The sequence below is a fragment of the Lathamus discolor genome, chromosome 1 (genome assembly GCF_037157495.1).
Source record: "Lathamus discolor isolate bLatDis1 chromosome 1, bLatDis1.hap1, whole genome shotgun sequence".
Taxonomy (NCBI): domain Eukaryota; kingdom Metazoa; phylum Chordata; class Aves; order Psittaciformes; family Psittacidae; genus Lathamus; species Lathamus discolor.
Window position 1 is genome coordinate 37989968 of NC_088884.1, and position 22528 is coordinate 38012495.

Sequence of the window (22528 nt, forward strand, 5' to 3'; positions counted from 1 at the left end):
ACAAATGTTGCGGGCCAGAAGTTAAACTCAAGGTAGTCATTACTTTTCTGAATGTTCCCTTTTGGAGTAAATCTGGAAGATTACACAAGCAGATGCAACCCCAATTACAGAGACAAAAGAAAGCCCAGTAGCATCCTGGCAGATTTTGGAAAACCTGAAGGGAAACTGCATCTGCTCTGCTTCCAAAGACATGCAGTCATAACCTTTTATTTCTTATTTTAGAGAGGGGCATTGTGAATCTCTGTTTGCAGCTTGTGATTCGCACTGCATTCTAATTCTCTCTGACTGACAATGCCTGACCTACAGCTTTCAAGCTCTGAGCAGCTCGGTAGGACACTTCACCCAGACCACTGCCAAAGAGTGAGAACTTCAGTCTTCCCAACCTAAGTTTATAGCTTGGAATTAACATTTGCTGTTTGGTTGCCACAGGAAAGGATTCAGGCTGCAAAATTATTTTGGCAGTGGCAGCAAGTCACTGCTAGGCACCACTCTGCTTCTTCTCCTTCACTTCCACAACATGAGGGGCACAGGTATAGTCATATGGCGGAGAGAGCTGTAATATTCAAACATCTCCTGTCACAGGTTATTCACATAACCATAAAGCTCAGACACTTCAGGTGTAAGGATTACAAAGAAAAGTGATAAAGCCCATGAAGTTTATGCTACTCACACACAGTTAAGCGCAGGGCAAGTCACCACATCCATCTCCTCTGCAAATACTGAAGCAAAGCATTATTAAAGCCTCACAAAATAAAACCCGCAGGAATAAGCAACCACATTGCTTCATGATTGGAGGAGGTATTCTGGAAAACAGACATGTGGAAGATTGCTGCCTTCCACAACTTCAAATGTAACTTTTATCAGGTCCTAAAATATCTTCTCAGAAATGATGTTTTCCTGTTTTCCTTGGGGATTATCTTGGTATTTCCAAACTCCTACTATTTAAGATCTCTTAGAAACTATACTGCAGTATACTCCACACACCAACCTGGAAACATTTTCAGTAGCAAAAAAAACCCCAACAAGCTAATATCACCTCTTCCAAGAAGCAGAATTGACAAGTTTACTTCCTAGGATCCAGCCAAGCAGGACGCTTCAGGATGTATTTAAGCAAGCACAAGTGTAACCCCAGAGAGTTCAATGGGACTAGCCACATCTCCTACGTTATATACACACATAATTACCCTTCACAGAACCCCATGATATTCTTTTTACTCCAGTTTGTCTAGGTTCCAGAAACAATAAAATGTACAAGCTTCCCAGGTGACCTCTTGAAGACTTCAGGCAAAGGAACTAAGCTTCAAGAAATATAGCACCTCTGAAACAGCTTATGCTTACAGGAGTATAAAAAGCCAGTTACACACTACAGGACTGTAGCTGAAAAATAGTTCAGAATTACTTTCTTCATCTAGTGCAACCATTTTAAATCAAGTTCCAATTTCATGCTATCAGAGTATATTTTATGTCCTTTTCCAGTTCTGGCCACACAGAACGCTCCTTTACAGGATATAAACATCTGCTAACAGAAGAGAGGATATTAAAGCAAGTAATGGTACAATTATAGCTCTAGGAGCAAGATACTGTACAGGAAGAGAATGCACCAGAATTTTATGTAACTTTTGGGTTTTTTCCCCCCACTCTCATCAGGCTAACCTACTAAACTAGTTTCAAGCATCCTTAAGCCACCTTACCCAATGCCCTTCCTACCCTTTTAGCCTATTTTCATATTCAGATCAACCCTGAAATGGCATTACAAATAGCTTGTCTTGTGGGTAGCGTAAGAGTTGGGGAACGGAGTAACGTTTCTGTAATTCTTAAATTTCTCTTCATAGCTCATTGCCTCCCTTTCATGTTACTCCCAACTTCGAGTTCACCGCTCTTTCAGAAGTACGTGAAGATTAAAATCAGCACTGTTCTCCTGGGCCAGGAATCAATGGATTAGGACGAGTGATCTTCAGCCTTTCCACCATGGTAATAACATAAATGCAGAAAGAAAAGAAAGCTTCCCAACAAGATTTTTCACACCACTGCCAGCAGACTAAGCAGGGCACGCACTCTGGAAAAAAAATCAAAACCTACGGGGGGCTAGATAAAATCTAACAAAATCACGATGCATTAGAAAGAAAACCTGCTGGATCCCTCCTTATTTCTCCTCGCAGACAATGCAGGACCACCATCTCATACATTTCCCTGTGTTTGATACCCTTTTCCTTCCTTCTTTCTGACTCCCCAAGTCTCAGATTCTTCTTCCTGTTCGAATTTTCACAGCATTACACGTTCATTGCCAGGAAGGCAGGAATAATAAATACAGATTTGTTACTGACATCAAAAGGGAGACAGCAGAGTTTATTGAGACAATGTGAGAAGATGAAGAGACCAACTGGTAGGTACTGCCTGTACAGTTATAAACCTCCAACTAAGTTCTGGATCTGCCTGCCCTGAGCTCTATCCAAGTAACACTGAAAAGAAGGTTCCTGCCCTGAACAACTGCAGCTTAGAGCACAACAGTGCTTCTCATGGTGTGGTCGTGTCCTCACACAAACCTGCAAAGACTTTTAAAATACCCTCAGTGAAACAGGGGCCAGTTCCCTCCCTGGGCTACACAGGAGAATGGGGATGACAGCTTTCTCTGAAAGGAAAGCCTTGCTGGGAACTTCATTTGTCTAAAGCCAGGGCTTCTTTCTTTCAACAAGATCTCATTCTTAGAGCAAGTGGAGTACAAGGAATCTGGTTTTAAGTGTGATGATAAACAGAGTCTGGTCATCTGCCATCTGCTGAAGAAGAAGAAAGAAATGAAAACACCTAAATTCTAGTTCTCTTCATGTTACAGGATCATCTGCAGGATATGATACAGGATCATTCGCATCTTCATTTCCCGCATGGGAAGTCCCTGCCCAGATGCTGAGCTGTTTCCACGCTTCTGCACATGAACCTTGCACAACTGTCCAGTAGGCCTGCCAGACACCACGCAAACCTGTCCCTCCATTCTTAATAGACAAGTACACAGAGATATATAACAATAACAATAATGACAATAATGATATTACTACTACTAATAGAATCTGTCTTGGAAGAGAACAAAGAGGGCTGTTCCACCATAAACAAATATATGCCCGTTATTATTCTAAGTATTAATCTTTTCCAAGGCTTTTAAGTTTGACAATGCTATTTCACCAATTCCTATGAGGCTGCTTTACTGCTAGGCTAAAAATCCGACCCTGGAACTGAGGAGAAAAAGAAGAGAAAGATCCCCCAATAGAGAAGAAATATTTTTGTCTGACTGGTGAGTATTTTTGTTTCTCGCTGCCATGAATTTTCTGAATCTTGCAAAAAGGGAGGGGACATGACAACTTCCAAAACAAATGGAAGTAACTCAATCCCAAGTCTTATGTGAGAAATCATCTGCTGCCCTTGACTTTCCAAAACACCTTCCATATCTTCAGTAAGTTCAATCAAGATTTGTGTAAACTCATCTTTCAAGCCATGATTTGCCACCTCTACATTTCTTAACAAATTTTCTCTTCCCTGTTCTTTTGCGTGTGGCGGTTTTGTGACTCTTTTTAATAATGTCTTGGCCATCTAGCAGCACTAGCAAAAGGCAAATCAATTCTTGTTGGAGCAGGTAAACCCCTTTTTCATGTGACACAGAAATGCTTACACTTCATTAACCTTTATTATAACCTAGCCACTGGAAAAGTTACTTTCATAGCATCCGCACTATGGTTTCACTCTACAAACCATGAAATGTCAGAATGCTAAATTGCAGTAAAATACTGCTCACCTCCTTATGAACCCAAGATTAATGATACGGTGCGGAAAGGAACAGCAGCGCTACTAGGAGCGTAACAGGTCACAATCATTTCTAAAATACCCCATCAAGAACATGCAGCAAAACACAACAGATGGTTGCCAGAACTACAGCCCCACTTCTTAACCTACCCATCACTGAGACATCGTATTCAACCAGCAGAGTTGCCTCCTGTCCACACTGTTTGAGAATACTCATGGCTTCAGCATGTGTTGTTCCCAACAGTCGGATACCATCAACACTCAGCAGTCTGTCTCCGGGTTTGATTGTGCCCTCTCTGAAGGGAGATTAAAGGAATGAACTTTATTAATATAAGATAAATTGATTTGGAGATAATATCATTTTTATGCAAAGTGATTCCATCACACCCTCTCTGACATCCATCCCTCTTGCCTTAACACTTAACATTTACTTTGACAGTGAGAACATTCAGAGGGCGCCGTGGAAACGAAATTGCTGTAATTGGAAAGTCAGCGACTAGAAAACGGCTTACCACGTACCTAAGTAATCAAGTCACCTTAAATTGCAACTAAGTATAGCTTCTGCTTCAACATATGCTTGCTTTCTGCCTTGTTGACACAACTCCTCTTTTATGCATAAACATCTCCTCCCCCAATGTTTTCTTAAAAATAAATATGATGTGCAAACACACGGGTGCAGAAACAGATTGCAAAACATGAATGCTTATTTACTGATTTTCTTCAAAAATAGCCCTTACTTGGATAATTCAATTTTTCTTTTCTTCCTATCTAAAACCAATTTGGCTATAAATATACACTGCCTCCCAGGTCTATCTCATAATGTATTCCATGTTATAATAGAAAATGTAGTACTAACATTGTTGTCTCAAGAACTGGGGAGAGAAACAAGAAAGCAAGGGATACGAGGGTGGTTAAGAAAGGGGACAAAAGACAAACACTCTCTTGCACCATTTGCTTCTCAATCAGCGTTTTCAGGGTCAAAAAAGGTCAACATAGGCTACAGAATAATCAATCCACTTTAAAGAAACTGCCTTTTAAGTTTCGTTAATTGTTAAGGACACAAATGTAATTGTTGAAAATAGAATTCATACATATAAATAAAGTGAATATTCTTATTTCATGCAGCTACAAGATGGTACTACATAAATACATGTTCATTGGGCCAAAACATGAATCTGTACTCAGAAATTGTCCAGGTGAAGTTATGTGTGAACTCACACGCAGATACGTACAAGCATCTTAAAAGAACAATACAAACAACACCCAAACACATGACAGTACTTTTTCTGAAGTGCAAGAGTGGTAAGAGCATAAAAAGCTACATCAGTTGTCTGAAGATGGAAGAAAAATGTGCTCTGACCTACTGCGGGCATTTTTTCTAATTATTTTGGGTTGTTTTTTTAAAGTTAACGGGAAAGTCTTGAAGTATGTAACATGCATCATGCTAAACTATCGTTCACACACACCATGATGCGCTGAGCCTTTGTGGTTGCCTATTCCTGTTGTTATTCTAATTGAATACATAATTCATGATTTTCAAAGGAACAGGCTTGAATGTACCCACTTGACTCCAACTCCTAACTTCTGCCCCAAATAATTCACTTTTCTCCATTTCTCTTTCACAAGCACTCCAGAGAAAGATGAACTGTACCTGTCAGCAGGCCCTCCAGGTCTAACACATGTTATTACAACAGGACGAGATTTATTTCTGTCATCGTGTGCTCCACCTAGAAAGGGAAAAGTGAGAGAAAGCACGCCTTCATTCTATGTAGTTTATGAAAGCTGATTGCTAAATGGAAAGCCTAAATCTTGCAGCATGCATACTGACAGATGGGCTAAAAAGATTAAAAAATGGCCATGCCATTAATGTGAACCTCCACGGAATCTTATCCTAAAATAAAAGTGACCTACTCTATGGGATAGATGATTCTTTAGAAAATGTTTCTTCAGAGTGATTCTTAATAAATGTATATGTTTTTCTTAGAACCCTTACTCTGTAAATACGATCTCAGTGTGAAAACTTACAGCTCTGCACTGTTTGCTGTACAGAGAAAAAACCACCTGTACTTCATGTATACTCAGAATAGTAAGTGGTCACTAAGGAATTTATATATTTAATAAAAAAAAAAAGTTTTTCCTGAAAAAAGCTAATAATTTATAATTGGGGTATATTATTTAACAGCTGCATGTTTTCTTCTGTTCTCCCATTCACTGATAACACTTTTGTTGTACTATTCAGACTATCAGCACAATTAATCAACCTAATTTATACATGTACCATATGTGAATCTTCTTACAGAACTACAGTCTTCCTGCTTATTTCAGTGGTAGCAGGATCTGGTCTAATCTGAAACAAAGCTTCTCGTGGTCTTGGCATAGCTGATTAATTACTCTTCTTCCATAGAAAAAATATTAGAGTGGCTCACAGAAGCAGTACATGACTGCATGGAAAACAGAACACATAAATCCCTGAGCATTTTACAGACTGGGCGTCAGAAATCTTGACACGATTCCGAAATGCCATAAAAACCGACAACTTGTTTGGCGATTCAGAAAATACAGACAGCTCAGATTTAATGGTAACTCACCTCTGATCACAAATCCAAAAGTGTTCCCCTCCTTATGTAAAGTAACTTCCACAGTTCTGAAGACAAGACCTGATCCTTGTACAGCTAAAATAAATACATAAATAAATAAATAATCCAAAACTCAATTGTTATTGTTTTCCCAGTTCTACACACACATCTGCACTTTTCCCAGTTTAAGGTAGATACTGTGCTCCTGGTCATACGACTGGAAAAACTCCCGTACAGAAGAGTCAGATTAAGGACCTATCAACTCCTCCTCTTTTTTGAGAGCATTTTGGGTTGGGTATTTTGCAGATCGCCAGCTGTTTGGGAAAAGAGCCACAGATGCACACAACAGGCGAGGGATTGGAGCCTTATTGCTTAAATTGTGGCATAATTTTGCTTTTCCTTTAGTTACAGAAGAGAGCTAGAGAAGATGGAAATACACAACGAGACACAAAAATGACAAGTTCTTAAAGCTACCTGGAATTGGTTGTTCAGCCATCAAAACATTGATTAGGATTAAAGTCAAGACAGTTGAGATTTTTAAGGTGTACCTCTAATCACAGATTATTAGATTAATAAGCAGAAAGTATTTCATACCATAAGGACTGGGTTTTGTTTTGGGTTTTTTTTCCTTTTTCAAAATCTAAGATGCTCCTTCCACATTGCTAAGGGAGTAAAAAATAGTCTTTGACTTGTAGTCAGTACTTCCCCTGTAAGCACTAAAGCAGCGGTGCCCAGCTGGGTGAGGAGGTGAGAAGTCTAATGCACGTAGCAACACATCTGGGTGTGATAATCCACTTCACAGAATTTGAAACCACCGCTGTTAAGAGACCAGTTGCCAGTTCACTATTGGCTTTACAGGAAAAGCTTTGGCAGGGTGTAAGTGCTGCCTTTTCCAAAGGAAGAGAACACTGGGGAAAAATCACATGCACACACACTTCCCAGGTTCCAGGAAGATACTGCAAACAGCACAATGCACACAAACACTAAAAACCGCATCCCTCTATAAAATAATTGTTCTGTGAGCAGCAGTACTGATGAAAACTTATGTCCTTTAATGCTCCTGCCTGCAGCAATCAGTTTCCGTGTCTCCCATTAGGATACCCCGAGTGGGGAATGGACACAAGAGGCTGCAGAGATGGGAAGGCCATGAAAGGCCCCAGGAAGCAGTGGTGCCCTTTTAAGTGCTTCATGCCTCTCTTTTTGAGGACTCCTCTGCTTGGGGGCTCTCAATAGACACTCGAGTGCCTACTTCTATGAAATGTACTGTAATGTTCAGTTTTTTTGGAGTCTTTCAATCGTTATTAAAAAAGTTACTGCAGGGAACCAGAAGAACCACCCAGAGAAATCACATAAATCTAAATTCCTTAGGAAAACAGGTGAAAAACAGCCCTCCAAAGCATTGCTCTGGACTACACTAATTCCAGCTACAGCTTGAAGATCAGGACCATGTTACTGAAGTACATGTGGCTGATTCCTTTTCAGCTGGAAACATTTTGCTGACTGAAAAGGACTGAATTACGGAAAGAAGACAGCTCTTGCTTTCACTGTCAGGAGAAAGTGGCCCTGTGCGTAGCTCAAGCTGAATCCACGCTTGCTAATCTGCTTGGTCTGGCCTGTAACCTCCACTGTGGACAGGCAAAATTCGTAGTTCAGCAACAAGGAATAGCACGCAGCATCCTTCCACTTGGGGACCAACCTCCCAGGTGGCTGTTCTTCCACCCCAGCCTCACCCTGGCAGGGGAAAGGAGTCCTTGAAACCTCTAGCGACAACAAAAGGCAAATGAGCGGCAGGCATGGCTCATGTTCCAGTTAAAAACATTGAGGTGGCTCATGCTGAAAATAGCATCTGGAAGCTCTTGCTGTGAACACTGACAGACAGGGAAGGAAGCACCAGGGGGAGTGGGATTTACTAGTGCTCAGCCAGATTTAATCCATCTTTATTAAAGCTCTGACATTTCCCCACTCTGAAACCACGGTAGTCCTCTCTCAGAGGGGCAACCACAAGAACAACAGTAGAATGTCATTAGGTATTGGGCACGGAAGGAGGTGCCGGGACTTCACCACATAACCTACTGGAAAACTTCTGTGCATAATGGAGGCACTGTGTTTAGCTTGTTCACTAGAAGCTGATGGAACAACTAAACTGCTAATTATCTCCAACTTTTTTGGTGATGATTGTATAAAGAAGTCAGAAATTCCAAGGACTTAATGACAAAGTTATGATCGCTACTGTAATTTAGCACGCTAAAATCCTGTTTCAGTGGACGAGAGTGGCACATATGCCAACGGCAGGTGTAACAGAAGGAAGCCCACTTAGTAAGTGCAAAACAAATAATACTCATAAACCAATTACATCACCAGCAAAATAATTCTGCACTCAGCTGACTTCATTAACTCAAACACAGTGCTTCTGAAGTTCCCTTACCACAGGCGAACACTCATCAACAGAGCGCATTCAAAACATATTAAGGTGGTTGTCAGGAGGTCATAAAAAACCAAGTATGTGATTAGACTAGCTCTGCAGCTGCTAGAAAGCAGTGGGGAGTTCATCCACCCCTGAGCATCAAAGAGAGTGATGGATTTTTTGGCATCTATTGCGAGGAAAGTCTTTATTTAAGGAGACGGGAGCTTCCTAGTTGGCTCTGCAGATTTTCCTGGCTGACCACCAGCAAACAGTATCTTCTCTCCTCCAGTGAGCAGCATGAAAGAGCGCACACTCTTTCAAAGGTGTGCCTAGTGGTGGTGCCAGCCAGCCACTCACTCTTTCACTTTAGGTCCTGGATTTCCAATTCACCATTTCTCTGGCTTTCACTTCATACCTGATAGCCTCAATTCCCACTGTTTTTCCCCTACAGATGCACAGTCAAAGACATAAGCACAAAAAGAATGAGCAAAGGAGAGGCAAAGAAAACATTCAGTAGCACTTTGTTACTTCAGCGTCGGCATAGATTTATGTTTTGAAGACAATCCTGCTCAGTGAGAAGCCCTTGCTTCAGCCACACAATTCTTGCAAGTTTATGTATCCCCATGGCTTAGCCCACTGCGTCTTCTGCTCTAGAAATGAGATGTTGCCTGGAAGTGATGCCAGAAAAGACTGGAAAAGTCCCAAAGTATGTTGTTTATCTGGGAGAGCAGGAGGGCGCTGCAAATTAAGAGAAGGAAGGAAAATGCAGAGGCAGAACTCACAGATATTCATCGGTCTCATCTCAAAAGACCTTACTGTAACAAGAAAGATTCTCTTGCCCTGGAATCTACCTAACCTGATTCCCAGTATTCAAAGTTGTAAACAAATGAACTACAACAACAAAACAGTGAAGGTTGAGGACTCTGTTCTGTTGTTGATGGTATTTATGCTTCTAAAAACACCTGTGCATTTCTGAGAGCATCCCCCTGTACTGCCAGTTCTCTCATCCTGCTTCCATGTTCTGTGATAAGCCAGAGGAAAAGAATAAAAGAAAACAACCACGACCAAAAATGAAGATCACCAACTACTGTGGCTTAAAATCAGGACACCAACCATGCCCATCTCACCGCTGACAACATGTCTGCTATTCTGCATAGGTTACAGTTTGCTCTGCTGTTACTTACTGACTGGAGGCAGCTCATATTCCACTTCTAAAACAACCCTCTCGCCAACATTCTTGAGCAGGCTGATGATCTCATCGTGGCGAAATTTGGTCAGGTTGATTCCATTCACAGATTTGATGTAGTCCCCTACATCCAGCTGGTCACTCCTAGGAAAAAATACATATTCCTTTGGTTAAAGACAGATCTGCTGGGCCAAACTAAATCCTTTAAATTACAGGTTAGTGTAGGTAAGAAATATGTTTCCATTCATCGAGATTAAAATAAGCTCATCTTTCAAACAGGAAGCAGCATTTTCAGATCTTAATCTTGTTAAATATTAAAATAAGAAGGGTGTTGCGTTATTGATTTCTGATGTACAAAACCAGCTGTACAGTAAAGGAGTCAGATGACTTAACTAGTTTGGGCATAGGATCTGGGAAACTGTCTTCTTTATGTCCCCATCTTTCTCTCTCTCTTTGGGAAGCATCTAAACCCTTTTTTTTTAACAACAGTTGCATACACAACTAACTGCAGCTACAGGAGACAGGCCACAGTTACTTCGAAGGACTTAGCTTAACCTTTACCTTTTGACTTGTTTCACTCATGAATAACAGCTTTTTTATTCCCACTGTAATAGTGAGCAAGGTAGCTATGACTTTAGACTCTCTTTAATCTTAAAACCAGCTCATGAACAGTTTGGTTCTGGGTTTTGATTTTTGTTGCCTTTTCTGTGTATTTTTTTAATAAATTCTGGTATTACTATGGCTACTTTTTCCATTATATGTAATAGTTATGGTTATATATATGGTTACATATAATAGTACTATGGTTAGTTTTTCTATTTCATTTTTTCACTTCACTGTTTTATGCCACTTTTCTCAAGTTTTTGTTCAAGGACAAAAAATATATAAAAAATATCATATAACTTAAAAGAAACTTAATTAGTCTTAGGATGACTTTCAAATATCGCGCTGGTATTTCTAGTTTCTGACAAAGTAGCCTTGAGGGAAGAGGGGGGCCAGCTGTTGCCATTTCTCTCTGAGCCTGATGGGCTGCCATTATAGATGCATCTAGTCACATATTTGTTAGTGACCTTTCTGATGCGGTACGTATTTCTGAAGCAATCACATCGTGTAATACATTTGGTGGCTTGAGATGTAGTTACCTAGCAGCGATTCCTCCTTGACGAAGGTTAGATACTCTTGGTTTCCCATCCTTGTCGATTCCACCTGATACTGTAAGCCCTAGGGTGGTGCCTTCTTTTTTCATTAATTCAACTATTGTTGAGCCCTTGAATTCCTCTGTGGAAAGAAAAATTATTTGCATTATTAAAATTTAAGTGATAACACAGATGTTGCCTTTCTAAAATGTCATCTACTTCCCAAGAAAATCATTGTGTGTGTTAATAAGAAATAACGTGTACGCCTGGAGATTCTTTATGTTACAATTCACAAGTTCTGTTTGCGAGGCTCTGCATAAAGATAAATTTGAGACATATGTTCTGTAAAAGGTTATTAAAAACTACACCAGTGTGCTAGCATACTATACAGAGGCAATAAATACAAAGTCTGGCAGCACTTACAAATAGTAGGTAGCTGTTTCACATTTTTAAGAAGCTGTATTTTCTCATTTTCTGCTTTCTCCCTCTGACCTCTATGTTTTATAAAGTACTTCGACTGATTAAATGGAACGGTAAAAGACACAATGGTATAACAGTACTAGAAAACTTAGGTTCAGGCTCACTTTGAGGCCACTAGTAGATGTCAGTGTTAATCAACACAACCTAACATGACAAGAATCCAGGTGGACATTAAATACATCAGATCTTAACGGTTTTATTCACTATTCTTACACAAACACACCTTCACTGTAACTCTCTGAAATCTCTGCAGAACAGGCTGTTGTGGCTTAAACCACGACACAGGTGTAAAGTAAGTGAAGGGCTTTCATAGTCATGAGTGCACATTAAATTTCCCTCATATGCTGTCTGGGACACCCTGTTCTGCAGTTTGCCCATTTAGTATTCTTGGAAAATGCCAAGCTAATCCCACAGACCTCTGAAAATGCAGATCACCTGCAATGAAAAGCCTCAAACTCTCGAAATGACATGTCCATATTGCAATGCACACGGCAACCTACATGTACACAGCTCCAGCAGGACTACAACTGTTTGGAAAGCCACAAGGCAATCATACTTCATGTCCAGTGTTTCCAGCCAGAGAAAACCTATTAAAACCACCAACAGCCCAGGTAGTCTGGAAAAACAGAATCACAGAATCATAGAATAGTTAGGGTTGGAAAGGACCTCAAGATCATCCAGTTCCAACCCCCCTGCCATGGGCAGGGACACCTCACACTAAACCATCCCACCCAAGGCTTCATCCAAACTGGCCTTGAAAACTGCCAGGAATGGAGTATTCACAACCTCCCTGGGCAACCGATTCCAGTGCCTCACCACCCTAACAGGAAAGAATTTCCTCCTTATATCCAATCTAAACTTCCCCTGTTTAAGTTTGAACCCATTACCCCTTGTCCTGTCACTACAGTCCCTGACGAAGAGTCCCTCCCCAGCATCCTTATAGGCCCCCTTCAGGTACTGGAAGGCTGCTATGAGGTCTCCACGCAGCCTTCTCTTCTCCAGGCTGAACAGCCCCAACTTCCTCAGCCTGTCTTCATACGGGAGGTGCTGCAGTCCCCTGATCATCCTCGTGGCCCTCCTCTGGACTTGTTCCAACAGTTTCATGTCATTTTTATGTTGAGGACACCAGGACTGCACACAATAGTGAAGTTCTAAAGATCCACCTAGAAAATGATGAAATCCTGGAAAGATCATCCATCTTTCTGGTTCTTTTCAGCATTAATATGCAGCTTTTAGGTGAAATGGTCAGATACAAACATCATACACACTGTATACGCATACAGGCACACAGGGTATGCCTGCACTGTGCTAGCAATCTTGCTGTGGCAGCATATTTAAAGATTATTTAAAGATAAAAGGCACTGTCCTCGGTTTACCAGGACTCAAAACCCAAGCAAGTTTCTTCTATACATTCGCACGTTCAGCAGTAAGGCCTAGAACAAGCACTATACAAACAACAACAAGGCTCTGAGATAACAATCTAAAGCATCTTCACCTCAAGATGAACAGCAGCTGCCCTTAATGAGAATCGACAGACTTGAGCAATACAAAGGTAATGGTGGTAGGCAGAGGAAAGCATTCAGAGGAGCCTCCAGCCCCAATGGATTATCTCATAAACCTTGCAAGAACTTCCAACAGGGTTAATTACTGAATCTTCTGCAGATGTAGCATCCTCTTATGCAATGTTCCTGCTCTGTTCTAGTGGCTGGCAGCCTCTTCTTTCCATTCTAGCTGATGATGACCTCACTTCAGTTATTCACATTTTTTCCACTATAGAGCAGGACGTGAGTGTTTGGGCAAGAATTGTCCAAAAGCTTCTACTAAGACAAAATTCTGCAATGTCTTCAGTCAGCAGCATGGGTTGTCAGAAGCAGACAGCATCATAGTTATCTGGTACATTCCCCGACCTGGCTGACACCAAACTGCCATCTGATGTCGTTTGGAAGCTACTGAGCTTCTACAATGGTTGCTCATATCTGGCTTTTTTGACAATTCAGAAAGAACAGATGTGATTACCTGCATCTGAACATGTAGACATGTTGCATAGCTGCAGGAGATATTACAGACCAAAATGCTGCTGCTTTCAGCTCTACAAAAAGCTTCCAGTATTTATAATAATTACAAGAGTTAGTGACGGTACTTACTGCAAACAAAAATACTGTACATTTGCACCCATAATGCAACCTCTGCTGCTCTGCCAGCGTGTCATACTTGTTCATTCGGGGTTTGTTTGATCACAAGATCTAGGGTCAACAGGAAAATTCCTTCCCCTCTCTCCCACACCTCCCAAGCTGAATCCTTCTTTTGTATTTCTAAGTATTATAATCTGGTTCTCAGCACCTAGCGAAGATTTTTGTGGTTTTGTTTGTTTTTTTAATAAACTCTTTACCAGAATATGTATACAGGACATCAGTAACGCACTGCACATAGAATCATAGAACAGTTAGGGTTGGAAAGGACCTCAAGATCATCCAGTTCCAACCCCCCTGCCATGGGCAGGGATGCCTCACACTAAACCATCCCACACAAGGCTCTGTCCAGCCTGGCCTTGAACACCGCCAGGGATGGAGCATTCACAGCTTCCCTGAGCAACCCATTCCAGTGCCTCACCACCCTCACAGTAAAGAACTTCTTCCTTATATCCAATCTAAACTTCCCTTGTTTAAGTTGCCTAATAGTCTGCCATAGCATAATACTGTCATGTGTTTTGATCTTTTATACAGGTTCTGAGTTTGCAATCCAATGCTGGGAAATACTCTTCTGCCTCAAGTGACATGTGGAACAGATGATCCATGAAGTGTTTTAAGCCAGCTAATGACTATACAGTTCCCTGCAACTACTGGCATGCAAAGTAATGACCAGGCTTGTTCCTTCTCACAACAGGGACCTCTAAACACTCTTCCTTGGTAGGCAAGAGAGAAAGCTGCACTAACACCATGAGGAAGTGGTATGAAATGCACATTGCTAACTGACAGATAATTTCACCCAGGAGTACTAAATAGCTTCATTAGGTTTGCCCCTCCGAAAGATTTTGTAGCTTTTGTTGTACATAATCATAGCAGGAAGAAATTAAACTACTAGTTTTGCTTATAAGAGACTGTTATTCCTGGAAGTGCTCCGAACCAGGTCCACTTGATATCCCCATCTCTCTTGTTTTCATCTTGCTTTCTTAAACTGCACACGATTACCATTCTTATAGTACTAAATAATACATGTTTACTCATCTGCATTGCTTTCATGTCATTATTATAGACTAATCACACTGGAGTACTATCAAAATGCCCAATAACAAAACAATCCTGGGACTTTATTTTCAATCCAGCAAGCAATCCCGTATGTATGCACTATTCCCCGACTAGTACAAGGTCAGTCTGCTTTCTAGTTAACGCAATGCTATATTGCTCTTTGTGGGTTAAGAATCAAACTGTTTCATGTATCACCTCACTCATAATTCATTACATATGCCAATCAACAAACTCTTAATCAGTTAGAAGTCTCTGGGGTCTGCTCTTTCCTGCATGTTCTGCCACACTGCTAATAATATTAGCATAGGCCAGCTTTAGTAGGGAAGGCAAAGAAGTTATTTCCAGATTTCTTATAAATTATGAGTAAAAGAGGAACTGAAATTACAAATTTTTTTCCTTAGTGGTAAACTGAATATAGAACAAGAGCTTAAGAAACATCTTACTCCATAACAGTTTATGAAGTATCAAATATCAGAACACCACTCCTGCAGTACAGCTCTGTGATATGAACCAAATGAATTATTCTAAAATGAAACTGTGTAGAGAAAAGATGGTTCCAAGTCTACAAAAAGCCCAAATCAATACCATTTTACACTTCAGCTGAAAAAAAGCAGTTGAGAACTTCTTCCCTATGTACCATTAAGAACTCAGGCAGCATTTGGTGAAACACAGCTCACACTGGGTCCTGCCTTCCCTCAGCTTAGAGAGGGTTTCATAGAATCATAGAACAGTTAGGGTTGCAGAGGACATCAAGATCATCTAGTTCCAACCCCCCTGCCATGGGCAGGGACACCTCACACTAAACCATGCCACCCAAGGCTCTGTCCAACCTGGCCTTGAACACTGCCAGGGATGGAGCATTCACAGCTTCCTTGGGCAACCCATTCCAGTGCCTCACCACCCTTACAGTAAAGAACTTCTTCCTTATATCCAATCTAAACTTCCCCTGTTTAAGTTTTAACCCGTTACCCCTTGTCCTATCAGTACAGTCCCTGATGAACAGTCCCTCCCCAGCATCCCTATAGGCCCCCTTCAGATACTGGAAGGCAGCTATGAGGTTTCAGGAGTGCCCTAGGGCTTCCACTGCTTCCTGCTGCTGCTGGGGTGATCCTGGGCACACCGGTCCATGCTGCACCAGTCACCCTACAGCTTTGCTGGCATCTACCTACATCTGGTATGGGGCTCAAGGATTCTGCTGAATACCGGACATGGGCTCAGCAAAGGGGAGTGTAAGGTGAAGCATATATAGGAGCTGAACTCTAAAGCGAACACTGTGCTGCTGCTGTTTCCTAAATTCCTGGTCTGAATGCTTCTCTTAGGTTCGCTGCTGCGTTACTGTAACTGTGTGTGCCTGACCTGCAGCAGGGTCTGCTGGCGCATCAACAAGATGATTTGCCCTGCAACCTAGAAGACTACAGGGATACTAAACACTGCAGAAGAAAACTTCAAAGATAAGCAGATGCTCAAATACAAGAGTGGACAAATCTTACTGAAAGAAGATGAATAAAGAGAATAACTTGCAAGTACATAAAATCCAAGACGTATCGTGTCAAATTAATTTTTCTTTAAGGCAAACAGTGTCACAATAAAGCTTCTAGAATTTCATATATGATCAGACATTTTGTCATTTCCCGCTTTTTGATGTATGTAAACAACATGTTTTAAGGAACAAAAAGCATGGAAAATGAATTGACTCGTGAGATTTCTGAACCTGGAATATATTCACTTCTTGGAAAAGAAAATTAAATACTAGACTACAGAAGAAAGTTGCTGGTTAGGTTTTTTCCAAAACAACATTTAAAAGCTGAGAGAACTCGCAGGTTTTATCACCTATTTTCTATATTACTACAAGTTCATATCCTAATTTATGTATTAAAGTGTAAACCTGACAAATATTTGCCTTCATTCCAGATATTGTCTTTTCCATCTGTTCCTTAAAAAAATTAATTTTAAAATCCAAGCAAAGGCCTAAAATCTGCATGTTCAGGTCAAGCGCTTGCATCCTCCACCTAGTGTGTAAGTTTATTCAGTGCAGCCAGCACAGTGCATAAATGGAACTTAACCATTAAAAAAACCCCAAAACACTCAAAATAAACCCCCTAAGCCCCTTGCTCTTATTGACCTTTTCCTACCAAAAGACAGACATAATCAGTAAGTCAGTAATTGGTAAGTCTGTTGAAAATACAGTCAATGCTGTCCTTGTATGGATTTCCCTGTATGTCAGCAGAAATTCTGCAGAGGAAACATTTTGCTTTACATCCCAGTAGGCATCTCACGGTTTAACTAAGAAATCACCTAAAGATAAAGTCAATTCTTAAGAAAGTGACAGCAGTTTGTTATACTGGGGACATCACATCTATTCGCTGTTTCAAGTCCTATGAGTAGGTGTATTTCTCTGTGACAAGAGGGATCTCGAGAGATGAGGAACACTCCATTCCTTGTTGCCATTTTCCTGACTGGCTGTCATTAAGTCCCAAACCACCTAAATTTGTATTAAAAACGAACAAACAAAACCACATTGCTGAAGAGAGTCTGAAGACATAAAGCTGACCTTTAAACTACTCCATGCTGCCTCCTCCAACCTGTGGAGGGACAATCCCCAAAGCAGTCCTAGTTCAGAAACCAGCGACCTACAGCAGAAGACAAAGAGGGCTGAGGTGCATCAAAGCACACATCTACAAGGCACAACCCACTGCAGTTACACCAACGGGACTGTAAACAAACCACCAGCAGTGCAGGTTGCCTTGGGTTGGAGGCCAGGCGAACGTAACTCTAGTAACCTGGATAAGCAGAAATGTGGTGCCATTTTCAGTGAAAGCAAGGGAGATGGGTAAGGCTCAGACACTTACAAAAACCTGCCTAAAGCAGACTCAGTTTATACGGACAACTATTTTGGTTGTGTACAGGACATTAGACAGCATCAGATAATGCTTTTTTTTTCTTTTTCTCTTTTTTTTTTCCCCCAGCTATAAAAGCACCTACAAGATGACTTTACCACTGCAGAAATCTTATCAAAACCCCAATACCTCCCACCAGCGCTTAAAAACTGGAAAACGAGCTTACAAACTGTTTCATGGCCTAGGCATGATGTAGAAAAGCAAATAATTGTATTTTATGATCAACCACAGGCTGTGACATGCAGGACACGATCACGTAAGTCACAGGAAACACCAAGCTTGCAGGACATAGCAGCACAGCTCCTATCTGGGTTTGTTGGTTTCCCACCTAAACAGAGCTTAGTTCTTTCACTATTTAGTTTTTAGGTATGCTTTCATATTCTAAGGCACAAAAACAGATAACCTTGGAAGCCAATTCTCTCTAAATCAAAACTGAGGCATACAACAGGGATGGTCTTCAACTTAGCATCAGATATAAGCATTACATTTGAAACTTTGTTTATAAGTAAAAGATTAGAAAAGAATATAAATATCGCAAACCTGAGATCAAATAACCAGCAACTGAAAGCTGGTAACAGATATAAAAAAAGCCTCTTTATTCTTAATAACAAGAACCTCGTAAATTTCTTAGCAAAAGACTATTGGAAGAAACACCTGATATACGACAGTGTTGTTGATGCACACCACAGTAACTTCAGTAATTACATTTCAGGAGTGAAATAGTTAGCAGGACTGTACAAATAAGACCTTTTCTACAACACCAGCTGCTTTTTGTAAGTGCGATAGAGAAAAACTCACAGTCAGCTGTTGGAGAACTGCATTGCATTTTTTACAATGACTGACTTAAACTATTAGTACCTTCCAAAGGCTTAACACTTCCATCCCAGTCTAGTCATACAACAGCCTACAGTGCGGTTATAATAAGCTGTCCCAGCGTTTCTCTGGCAGCAGCACAGCCGTGCTACCAATGGTGGATGCTCACGACCCAACATCCTGCTTGTGTCCGAATCTACCCCTCATAGACAGAATTAGTAGAAAACATTTGACAGAAAATGCAAAAATGGCATGGCATGATAAAAGATCGGTTTTCACACAGAAGCAGCTTCGTACAGCAATAAGAATGATTCCTGTACAGTTATCAAATACGGTTTTTTAGTTTGCTTCTGCTCACAATTGGGTTGACAATAATGCCAGAATATCAAGAATAGAAGCCAATACTCAAAATAATCCCAAGCATTCAAAGTACTAGCAGCCTAAAATTACTGATGATGTTACAGATACTGGGCATTCAAAGAGATCAACTTGAGTTATCTCAATGTGGATGATGGCATCTGATTCTTCTAAGAGCTGGGGCTACTAGCAATTTTTGTCAGTGACCACTGAGTTCTCTCTGCAGTTTGTTTTTCACCCTACATCAAGGACTGAAAGTACTGGGCCCCACAGAGTCAGAACAACAAGAAGCTCTTCCCTCCCTATGTCTTCTTGAGATGCCTGGTGACAAGGCTTATGGAGGAAAAAAATGAATGCACCTGTTATGAAGGCAATGAAAGATGTGAAAACAATTCTTTTTTTTTAATTCCACCTATTTTTGGACTGTGTAGGAGAGCCCAACAGTGGCAAAGAGCAAAATCACAGAATGCTGCCAAGCCATTTGGAGGGGTTCTTATTTCTAAGGTATCTTTGCATCATTTGTTGCTCATCTGCTTCTGATTCATAGAATCATAGAATAGTTAGGGTTGGAAAGAACCTCAAGATCATCCAGTTCCAACCCCCCTGCCATGGGCAGGGACACCTCACACTAAACCATCCCACACAAGGCTTCAACCAACCTGGCCTTGAACACCGCCAGGGATGGAGCACTCACAACCTCCCTGGGCAACCGATTCCAGTGCCTCACCACCCTAACAGGAAAGAATTTCCTCCTTATATCCAATCTAAACTTCCCCTGTTTAAGTTTTAACCCATTACCCCTTGTCCTGTCACTACAGTCCCTGATTCTTTTAATTTCAGTAGATGTCCACAAGGCGCAATGTAATACAATACAGAATATCTGTGCAGAAGGAAATTGAAAACATGCAAGTTTTATAATCCCCTATTATAAGTAAAGAATCAAATTACAAGCTTGAATTCTTGTAAGTCTATTGAAGAACAATCAACACATTTTAATGAAAATGGATTTAGAAAGTAAGATATGTTTCAAGTTTGTGTCAAAAATTAATCAAATTACTATCCATAAACCCTGAGCAAACCTTGGCAGGGAAATACAATTAGAAGAAAAAGTATTAATCAAATTATAAGATATTAAAACATCTGGCTTCAGTAAATAAGAATTTTTAATACCTTACCGCAAGAAGACACAGACTTAGTGGAATCGCAACAAAAAAAATATTTTTTTTTTCATTGTTACCTACCAAAAAGATATTTTTATCACTGATGCACCACACTGCAGCAGGGTTGGAATAAACATGCTATGTGAAATACGTACTTGCTCGATGCTGTAGCGTTCTTTCCTTGAGCGAGGTGTGAAGTTCTAGTGTTTTCATTGATGGCTTGCCTTGGGAGTGTATCTACACTATCCACTGATCACTACCAGCACACTTGGAGATTTGCAGTGATCAACTTCCTATCCTTTGGATAGGAAGGATCAAGGATTCCACCTTGATGCACTTGCTAGGTTTCAGTAAGTTCAATCATTTTTCTGCTTCCACATTATCTGTGGTGGCAGTCAAATTCCTGAACATGTGCAGGGACAAAGCAGCTCACTGAACTGTCAAGGTCGAGCTTTTGGAAGCAAAGACACTGGCGGGTAGGGCAAAACAAGCACAGTGATGAGCAACTCAATGGTCTCAACCTTCACAACCACTTCTACAGACATTACAGGGCTTTCTAGAGATCAAATCTCTCTTTGCGTTTTTCACTTGGGGAGGGAATAGGTAGTAGAAGGTACTTTTGAGCTGGAGCTTACACCCAGAGTTATCTCAAATTTGTATCTCCCACATGAAACATGTGCCTCCTTTGAAAAGTTTGCTTCATGCTATAAGTAACCAAGCCTTAAACTCAAGAATGGCTTGTGTCATTCAGCAGTGCTACTCTGAACACCTCTGCACCCATCTGTTAAACGTTACTGAGGAAGAAATGACAGTTTCACACCATAAGTCTTCTCCAGGTTTCTGTCTGGACTGGATGAAGGATTCAGTAACCTTCCTCCCTTGCTAGTGGAAATGCTGCTGTGCAGAGCAGCACAGAGCTTTGACACTGATGTGTTTTTTGATTTATAAAACTTCTTCCCGTAATTCTGATGTATTTCCTTCATTGCGAAATTAGCACCAAGAAAACTTGCTAAATCATGTTTATTTGTACTTAGGTGACACTGGTCACAAAAGCACAGCCTGACTGTTCCAGTTCCTCTGCCTTCTACAGTTAACAAAATGGATCAGGCAGGATTGATTACAGGACTGATCGCATTTGTGCATTTCAAGGCAGGAAGGAACCACTGAGAACAGTTCTCTCCCTGAGTGACACAAGCAGAGAATCATGACACAGTGATATCTGCAGCCACAGATTACCTTTTAGAAAGGTATCCAACGTGGCTTTGAGAGCATCATGTGATGGGAAATCTGCTACATGCACAGGTAATTTCTGTCTGAACTGAGAGTAAACAAGCCTTCAAGACTAAGATCTCATTATACTACCACCATGACGTTCAGGATCTCCCTGCAGATGCAGAACTATAACCTCCGATCAAATCACCTCTTAATCGTCTTTCCATTTTAGATTAAGAACTGCCTGAATTGCTAAGTTTTCTGCCATTTAAGACAAGTTTTGCAGCTCATTCCAATCGTTCAATATCCTGTGGCTACCAGGTAGGTTTTAGCAACTGTGCCATCAGATCCCCTTCCTCTATTTGAGCTGTCATTGAGTTTTTACTAAACATACTTTCAGCCTATGGCTGTAACATAATTTAACATTTTAGTCAATACAAAACATCAGTTTCCTTTTTTATCATGTGAACCCGAGATTACTAGTACAATGCAAAATAGAAGCAGTAAGGATCAGAAAGAATATGGTAATGCTGTTACTCCTTTTCAGATAAACTATTGTGCAGGTATTCAAGCAAAGGATGGTGAATTTTCAAATGTGTATTTCGAAAACTGAAATTTGGAGGACTGGGATAGTAGAACTTTTCCTAGTACTTGGACTAAGGACCAGACCAGTTTCAAGATTTTAAGGTTTTAGAAGTCGTATCCTTTTTGTCTGTAGAACACACAAAAGTTGAACGATGTGCACACCCTATCTTTCTACTTGGTAGTATTGAGAGAGATCTGGCATGACGAAAAGGTTTATCAAGGTCTCTGTGTGCAAGATTAGAAAATCCTTGGAAAGATGAGAAATACAAAAAAGGAAAAAGAAGGAAATAAGAGAATGAATGAGAAAAATGGAAAATGAGAGCGGATACTTCCTAAACATTTTGTCCTTTGTGCTCAGTGATCACCGATACCTTTATGGATTGCTTACTCTACCTTTGCAGCAAACCACAACCCAGAAATACCCACTTCTGGAGGATGGTAGTGCAAAAAGAGGCTGAAAGAATGCATAGCTATAAATGTTTTTAAAAGTGATCCAACAATGACACGGGTTTTTTCTATACTTCAGTCTGAAAGAAAACTAAAGTTACAAAGATGGCTTAGGAGGGAATGTAATATACAGCACCTGACAAATAGGAAGCACTGAATTTTTTTATTAGGTGTTTGTAGTAGAAAAATAATGTCTGTGACAAAAGGACCATTAGCTTACTCAACATTCAGGATGAAGAAA

General features: G+C 40.6%; 1 protein-coding gene across 14 annotated transcripts in view; it reads right to left on the bottom strand.

The window, feature by feature from the left end:
- GRIP1 (glutamate receptor interacting protein 1) overlaps positions 1 to 22528 on the bottom strand; it is a 334511-nt gene that overhangs the window by 73914 nt on the left and 238069 nt on the right. For all 14 annotated transcript variants that reach the window (XM_065668374.1, XM_065668350.1, XM_065668402.1 and 11 more), the window contains 5 exons: positions 11098 to 11233; positions 9954 to 10099; positions 6378 to 6461; positions 5441 to 5516; positions 3940 to 4085 (listed from right to left, as the gene is read on the bottom strand). In XM_065668374.1, coding sequence (XP_065524446.1) covers positions 3940 to 4085; positions 5441 to 5516; positions 6378 to 6461; positions 9954 to 10099; positions 11098 to 11233 — 588 coding nt within the window. The remainder of the gene's footprint in view (positions 1 to 3939; positions 4086 to 5440; positions 5517 to 6377; positions 6462 to 9953; positions 10100 to 11097; positions 11234 to 22528) is intronic.